This window comes from Dichomitus squalens (genome assembly GCF_000275845.1).
Source record: "Dichomitus squalens LYAD-421 SS1 unplaced genomic scaffold DICSQscaffold_75, whole genome shotgun sequence".
In the NCBI taxonomy this organism is placed as follows: domain Eukaryota; kingdom Fungi; phylum Basidiomycota; class Agaricomycetes; order Polyporales; family Polyporaceae; genus Dichomitus; species Dichomitus squalens.
The window spans coordinates 38355-46696 of record NW_006766957.1 but is presented as its reverse complement, the minus strand read 5'-3'; the positions used below and the strand labels follow the sequence as shown (position 1 = coordinate 46696).

Here is an 8342-nt window from a genome sequence, read left to right as displayed (position 1 = left end):
ACATTGGGCTCCTACAATACGGAGCTAGTCCCCAGGGAGTGTCAGGTCTTACCCGTTACCAGCAGTATGGCCGGTTCTTCTACATTCCATCAGACGATCCCCATATCCAGACGGACTTCACCATGACAGACGTCTACTTCCCAGATCGTGCTACTGTGTCAGGGGCAGACCATCGGCATCTTCAGGCCACGCTTCACACCGCTTTGTGTGCGCCTCCTGAACGCAGATTTCGTGTTCGTCTTCCAGAGAGGTGTTGTCGGCTCCTGGAGGAGCGTTATCGTTGGTGGATAGAATATCACGAGTCGCAGAACAATGTCGATATCCGCCTAGCACCAACTAGCAGGTCCAGGGGCAAGGATGTCCGCATAGTGATCCGACATTGTCATTGTCGATGGGGGAAAGGAGACTCTGGATTTCTCAGCGTCACGGTCGCCGTGAATGGGCAGCAACTTGAAGACCATAGTCTTCCACACGAGATGGACCATCCTTCGCACATCTGCTCCTGGCCGTTCTATCATGGCTGTGCTTCGAGGACGATAGAGGGGATATTGAATGCTGGATTGTTGAGCTCGGCTCCCGGGGGGGACCTGGAGCTCTCCTTCACTTGTGTTAGGCTGCTAAATGAGCATGTCTATGAGGTGAATTTAACCATAGGTACGTGTTTCAGTGAACGTCCTTGCAAACATTTTCTGATGCAACATCTATTAGTTCCAGTGGATAAGTCACCTGGAGTATTCATGCGAATGACCACCCGCGCGAAGAAGACATTGAAGACCGGAACCTCCAAGCTTCTAGGCTCCTTTGCTGGAAATTAGTATAACGGAACATGTCATGCAAGAGTATCCTTGCAAATGTATCAAAGGTACTGCTGAGAATCTACGGAATTGCGCGGCGATTATATATCTTGCCTACGGTTATGGTCATGCTGATGCTGGACTGTATGATTTAACTTGACATGGGACTTGTCAACGAAGGTGACGATATATGAGGAGGCAGCCCCAGGCCTGGTGTGGCGGCGACGCACTCGCGTGGGCGCTCAAACGACTCGACATTCGAAACCGCTGTCAGTGTGATGCTGGTCTGTCCTATGCCTGTTTAGACCTCCCACATCTCCAGCCTCCATCGTCTTCGAGCTCACCTCCCCGACCCCGACTCTGGTCGTTCAACTTGCCTCTGCGGCCAGATCAGACTGGGAATCCAGTGTCGTCAAGAATTCATGATGTATACGTTGGAGGCTCTGGCCGCTTTGCAGTCATCCTTTGAGGGGCTCTGGCACGCGCAACTGCGTGGGTCACACCCCGCGTATCGTCTAATTCAGCGATGAAGCGATTCCAGACGATTCGTCGGGGATCCCTGGAATGCCGCGAGATTCCACAGTGAAGACTACCTCTTATCTGGTGGTATCCCTAGGCGGGAACCACTGATCTTGGACGAACAACTTGGCGAAAGATAATCCACCCAAGCTCCTTACCAGGCTCAGTGAGTGTTTCATCGACAGCCAGCTCATGTCTCCGTCTCCTGAAGTTCCGATGTGGCCTGGCGTCCCGTTAGGGATTCCCTTTGGAGGCCTGGATGAAGCATGTGAGTGGTCGATTTCAGACGGGAGTTTGCGCGTTGCTCAAACAGCCATAGTAGGTCACCCTGCCAGCCCCAGTGTAATGCCAGCAGAAGGGGCTCGCATATGGACTTGGGTCGCCTCTTCCGATCCAAGCGGTAGATCTGAAGTTTTGCCCCAAACTCTTGAAGACGCCTTCTGCGGGAGACCTTTGGGAGTGTCGCTTGCAGGTAAGCCGTCATGAGTTCTGATCATTTCATCTCCCAAAATCGCATCGTCGCCATGTCCATGCCCCGTTGGGTACTGAGTACACCGAGAGTACACTATTGTAGTCTGATTCCTCGTGCTACTGCTCCTTGTGACATGCTTGGAAGCACCGAATCCGGTGGCTGATCGTCCTTGTACGATCTGCCCGGCCTGGCAAGCTTTGGCGCTTTGTCTGACGAATTCCGCAGGTTGCCACAGTACGAGGCATTGCAGGTGGATCCAGATATGTGACCCACAAGAATCAAATCGAATCGAACCGTCTGCTTGACACGATCAAGGCGATGCCGAACTCGATGGAGGCGTTGCGTCTAGGGCTAGGAGGACGCCGTGTATTGGCGTCATGGAAATCGGGGTTAATCGGGTCCCCAATTGCTGCTCATGCCAGCGCTACCATGTACGTCGCAAACACCATGTCTGCTTGCAACCTGTTGCAGCTGGTCTGATTCAATCATTGATAGACCAACAGCTCTGGCGCAGCCCATACTGTCCTCGGATGTAGGGCCGCCCGCACTTTTCGCCAAAAGGGGTTAACCAAGCTCTGGAACGCCAACTGACCAGGCGCAAGTTTGTCGCTGGTGTCTCTGGGCCGAGGACTCGACCTCTTTACTTCAAACTTCGTGAAGGGGTTGCCATGGTTACGATGCTCAACCCACTGTTGTCTCGAGGTAAGTACTCTTCCGTCCCTGTGGTGCACTATCAGTGATTACCAAGCGCGTCGTTCCTACAGACCACCCGTGCTAGTCACACCGAGGAGACTTGGGCGTGAAGGGTCGTCGTATCGGCCAGCCTATTACGCTCGTACAGAAGCGTGCAGGTCGCTTGGCAATTCCCTTCAGCCGTACGTTGAGTAGTCCCTCAGCGCAAGACTCCTCGCTACAACGTCGTCGGCGATCTCGTCGTCCGCAGGTACGCATCGGGGAAATAGGAGATCGGCATCGACCCGCCCTCGAGACGAGAGGGTGGACCGATTATCCCGCTTAAACAAAGACGTAGGCGTTGCATAGTGTACGCGGCAGAATGCTGCCAGGCTGCCAGTGGCAATTGCCGTTCTGCCAGCGGGCCTACGCTGACAAGTATTGACAGATATCATTACCTCCCATGCAAGAAAGCGGTCGTAGGGGGCGGTTCACGCGGGATTCCGATGCCTGGGTGCTCGTACCAAAGCACCGCGTTTTGTGGACCCCAGACGATGCTGAGTGGTCTCACCCTGTTCTCTAGTAAGAGTGTGTTCGGCGCTAAAACAATGAGGAACAGCCTACGCCGCGCTTCATGCACTACACCTTCCTAGGAAGCTGGGTAGACTCATCCAAGGCCGACTGGTAAGCTTCCAAAAGCTGCGGGTGCTCCCTCGGGCACTCTGACGAATGTATGTCAAGGGGAACTTACTCCAGACTCGACGTCTCTCTACGGAGGCGGCGGTCTTAGATATTTGCCAGTTTCTGCCGACCTTGGCAATTGCCATATTGGCCATATCTGCCGGCATAATAGCCCCAAACATTTCTGCCATATACACTAGCGTTGCAGCTCACAAATCCCTTGACACGCTTCCGCTCGAGGATCCGGTCCGATTATCACAGAGGCGCTGCAGGACAACAAGAGGTCGCGTGGAGGACAACAGAACATGAGCAGGCGCGTCACATACGGTACCAGTGAGTGGGCAGCACGATGGATGGTCTGGCTTGTTGTTGACATCATAAGGCGGAGGTCCCGTTGCCGCCACGCTCAGTGGCAGGCGAGAGGGACTTGTTCTCTACTCTGCGCGATTGATGCGGCCGTTCTTTACGCGCTTGTGCGACTGCCGGTGGCCCGGAAGGTCGGTAAAAGCAGAATCGGCGTTGCGGTGGTTAGGCTGACGGGGACTCGATTCGTTGAAGCGACCGCCTCTATCCTGCTCAGTGACTGCAGGCGGGGCCAACTCGTTGATGGGTGCGTTCGATCTGAGATAAATGGTGATGCTGATAGCTGACAAACGAATAGCCGGGAGCCCTGTCAACTATGTAAATTTCGAGGAGCTCATCACCCGGGGTGGGAGCAAAGACGTCACCGCTACACGTGCTCTGGTCAATGTCGATATCATCCAGCAGATCGGCAAGCAAATCAGCGCAAGTCCATACCACGACGTCCAGCCAATGCAGTCCTCGCCAATGCAGTCCTCGCCCGCTATAGGTCGGCACCACCAGCGAGGTGTTTCAGCGACGCTGTTGTGGATTCTTCTTTCTGCAGCACGGATGGTGTGATACTGTACAAGGTGAGTTCACCGACCAACCGCTCGCAATAGTCGTATTGACAAAGTTCTGTCTCCAGGCGCGCGCCCGTTTTCCTGCGGTTCCATGTCGTCCCCACGCATGATCGAGATAGCTAGGCTCAGCTCTTCCGAAGCGCTCCAAGGGCTCGCAGGCTCCGACCCGAGCTAATCGTTACCCCGGCGCAACCACATGTAATTTGAGGAGGAGGACGGGATTTGGGAGGGTTTCTCGAAGGGGAGCAGAAGTGGGCACAGGAGTGATAGCCCGACAGGGACGTTGAGCCGTGAGTGTTTCTTGTAACCCTTCCCTCCAGTTTTCTGGGTATAGAGCCGGGAGAGGCATCGAAGTCGTAGGAAGTGGGGCTTCCCAGTGCGCACTGGACACGCGCCGCCTCCGTAGAATTTCACGTCGACATGTCAGCCTCGTCGATCAGGTACGCTGACGTGAAGTGTCTATTGCAGGAATCCAGCAAGAGCGGCCAGTACGCCGCAGTGGAGGTCGTTTTCCAAGAATCTGCTCAATTCCCGTGTGTCCCTCCATGATCTAGGCGAGGAGATGGACCGCCCCCTGCACAGTATCGCACGCGAGGTCGTGGACATCGAGCTCGCCGAGCACCCGAACATGCATCTCGACGACGTCTGCGATGGACCGAGGTACGCCTCATTCTTGAGTTGGTCAAGTAGCGTCATCCTCCACGCTCTTCTTGTTGCCCCCGCCCCTATTCGAGGACGGGGATCTCCCAGTGCTCCTAGACAAGGCCAAGGCCGGCAGATTCTCCATCCCGCACGATGTCGACGCTCGCGCGCATCAATTCACCTGGCGGAGGCTCGAGGATGTCAACAGGCGCATCATCATCCCCGAGATCCTCCGCTACCCGTTCCACAAGATCCAGAGGCTGAAGCCCATGTTTTTTGGCGCCTCGAAGCTCGATGAGATCGCGTCTTCTGACCAGTAGGGACGCGATCGACTATGGCATTCGCGAACGAACCTTGCGCATCCTGTGGCTGAGGGCAGAGGACGAGCAGATCCAGGCGCGCTCCATGGAGGAAAAGCTGTTTGGGAGAAAGGGGTGTACCGGCTGCTTATGCAGTACCGTGCGAAGCACTCGGGATGACTATGACGAGGATCGGGAGAGGGCGCTCGCGGAGAGGCTGGAGATGAGACGCAAAGCCAAGTAGGATGCGAGGACCCGGGAGCGGAATCACCGAGCCTACGCCAGGAGCGGGACCATCGACGTCGACGCGTTCGGACGGGCATCGTTTGCAGGTCCCCTTCCCCGTCGCCAACGAGGGCACCTAGTAGGATGCGGAAGGTCTCCTTCCTCTCCTTGATGGATTGTAGTCTCTCGCCCTCGACATCTACGCCTGCTGTGACCCGTGCGCCCTCCCCTCATCCGCTTTCTCCACAATCTCCCCGTCCTCAGCCTCATTCCTCCAATAATCTGATTCGTTCTTCTCAGGATAGGGGTTAAGCAGGAGAGGCAGCCGAGCATTCACCGACGCAATGGGCTAGACGTAGCCATATAGAACGCTTCGGTCAAGCCACACCCCACATGCCCACAAGCAGAAGAAGACGGCGACACTTTACGATCCTCGCTCAATGTCTCTACAGCGTCAATAGGCAGCGTACCACCGCAGCGAGTTCCGTTTGCGCCGGGGAACACGACGAAGATCCTCGCCGATCTTCGGGCCGGCGTACTGAATGCGAAGAATGCGCTGAAGAACACGAAGGCGCATTTGCGCGTGAGTTGGCGGCAAATGAGCCAGTTGACGAGACAGACGGAGGACATGAAGGAGGTGCTGGAGCGGCTGAGGCTGGAGAACGAGGGTCCTGAACAGCGTCGTTGTGGGGAAAGAGCGGCTGCTGCCGGAGTTGCGCCCCCCTCTTGAACGCCCACGGAAAGCAGAAGCAGAAGTGCACCCGTTGAAGTCATAGCTCAACCGCGAGACCGCGACCTCCCCGAAGAGAGGGGCATCAGTCTTCCACACAAGGCCAGTCCGGATAGGTGTAGCTTCGGAAGTATTGTCAAGTTGCTCTCGAGTCTCAGTATTCGTCAGTCTCGAAGTGCCCCGTACTCCTGGAAAGCAGAGCATCGCTCGGGTGGACGACTTCAAGACCGTTCACTTCGACCCTTTTGCGATTGTTAAGCACGCCGTTCTGGTCACAGCCTGGGAAGTGTGGGCCTGACGACTGGAGAGGTCCTCACACATGTCGAGTCGGTGGGTGTCTTCTGTGCAGGTAGGTTCTGTTAAGCGCGATAGTCACCCTGTTCTTGGTGACACCCAGGCCACTCCTGCCGAGGTCCATCGTGCTCTTCAGCAATCGAGAGGCATACATGGTCAAAAGGGGCGTCCCCACACTGAAGCGGATCCGGGAGTCACTAGCGGCCAAGGTGTGTCCTTGCAGCTATCTCATGCCTCATTCTCATATAATACCATGCTGCTCGCATCTATCTTGTACTAGAAGAATGCCTTGGGCGTCCTCGTGTCCTTGTAGATTGGGAAGATCCCGACAGGGGGGAGGGCAAGGTGCAAGAGTTCATTGACAGTGTGAATTCCCGTACGCCCATTCTGATATCCGGCTCAAGCATGCTTCAAAGCGGATCGTGGTGTTCGATTGTCTCTTGTGATGAAACGTCGAGCCGTAGCATCCTTGACGGTGCGTTCCTAGCGATGCATGGAGGCTCACTTCGCGGTTGCTCACATATTGTTGCAGTCCCAACCCACTTGCAGTGGTTGTGTTGTTTGCGCCGAACTTCTCTGTGGCGGTCTACGGCCGTCACGTCATCTTCCCGCTATAAGCTACGTGGCAGCTCATTGTTTGCGTCTTTTCGCATTACGGATCTCGCGTTGTCGTTGGCGGCAGGAAATGCGACAACTTGGAAACTTGCTCCGAGCGCGCCCCTTTGCTCTATTGCAGTGATAAAGATCGTTGCAGAAGTGTTGAAGAGGAACGGCATGCGAGGTGCCGTGGCCGGCCTCGTCCTTGGCTGGAGGGCCGTCGGGGGGTACGTTGATGGTAGCTTCGACGTGGATGTGGTTTCCTCCACGTGCAGCGAAGCCGTCGGACGGGGGATGAGCAAGACCGTTCAAGGTTGTTTTGGCAAGGTGCTGCTTGAGCTTGGAGGCAACAACGGTACGCGCACGCCGTTCTCTCCAGCCACTGAAAGCTCGAGCTTAAGCCGTCTACAGCTGCTGTCGTTATGCCCAGTGCTGACCTCAACATCGTCTTGCCCGCGGTCCTCCTTGGGCCTATCGGCACCGCCGGTCAGCACTGCACGATCATGACAGGCGGCGCGCCTTATAGCGACCTCGCGAGCCCGCTATCGCGATCCTGCACAGGGTGAATGCGGAGGACAGGGTGTGGAGCATGGACTCATCCGCCCCGGTGCTCACGGTGGGCGTGTTCGACGAGCGCGAGCAACCGATTGAGTGGAGCAACAGCCTGTCGCAGGGCTTGAGCAGTGACCTGTGGACTGGGGACGTCAGGAATGTCGAAAAGTGGGCAGGGCCTGCTGGCTCGGACGCTGAGATTGTCATTGTCAACGTCAGCACGAGCGGTGAGGAGATCGGGGCTGCGTTTGGCGGGTAACGTGGTATGTTTTTGGTGCCCAGTGTCTCAAAATTCTCATTGACATCCGGTCGTTCCATAGCACCGGTTGAGCGTGCGAGTCCGGCGGTGATGCTTGGAAGCAATAGAGCGCAGCTACGATCATATTCTCAGGTGAGACTCTCCTTGCGCAGGGCGTGCAGTCTTTGAACGCCGCATGAACGCTGCGTCTCATCATAGCCCAACGATGTTCGAAGTACGTGTTGAACCCGGGGGGGCGAAGGCCTCTCCCACGGGTGGCAACGACAGCAGATAGCCTGCAACTCACCTAGAAGGGTTGTTGGGTGTAAGAGGCTTATTAGAGCGATGAGAGGAGATGTTCGAGTGAACTGAACTGTTGATTGGGGGTACAGAGGTCCCCTATATATACTACTGTACATCTGTGGCTACGTAGTACTATACAGTACATTCCCAGGATGCACAGTCGCACAGTGAAGCAGTGCGTACACAGCAAAGCTGTGTGTGTACCACATGAGTAGTACAGCCTCGGTTATTGCAGTAACCGGCTGTGCCGTTCCATATCTTGTGACGGCTGTGTTAGGCAAGCTGTGTAAACCAGCGCCTGTTCAACACTCCCCCTCGCTAAGTATCCGAATGGTTACGCAAGCGTAGCAGGCGCTTTAAGCAGCTCTGGACTTTGGGAAGCGGAGACCAAGTTGTGAGCG

At 55.8% G+C, this 8342-nt stretch overlaps 2 protein-coding genes across 2 annotated transcripts in view; both read left to right on the top strand.

Annotated features, from left to right (window-relative positions):
- Window positions 1–4711: 4711 nt before the first annotated feature.
- DICSQDRAFT_174892 (uncharacterized protein) lies at window positions 4712–5023 on the top strand (the record flags this gene model as incomplete). The annotated part of the gene is made up of 2 exons (XM_007370753.1): window positions 4712–4721; window positions 4752–5023. 2 exons carry the CDS (start codon window positions 4712–4714, stop codon window positions 5021–5023), a joined length of 282 nt encoding a protein of 93 aa, XP_007370815.1.
- A 1717-nt stretch (window positions 5024–6740) lies between these two features.
- DICSQDRAFT_71492 (ALDH-like protein) overlaps window positions 6741–8342 on the top strand; it is a gene marked incomplete at both ends in the record, with an annotated part of 2643 nt that continues 1041 nt past the window's right edge. Inside the window, 4 exons of the mRNA XM_007370752.1 lie at window positions 6741–7203; window positions 7260–7410; window positions 7512–7614; window positions 8134–8285. Coding sequence (XP_007370814.1) covers window positions 6741–7203; window positions 7260–7410; window positions 7512–7614; window positions 8134–8285 — 869 coding nt within the window. The remainder of the gene's footprint in view (window positions 7204–7259; window positions 7411–7511; window positions 7615–8133; window positions 8286–8342) is intronic.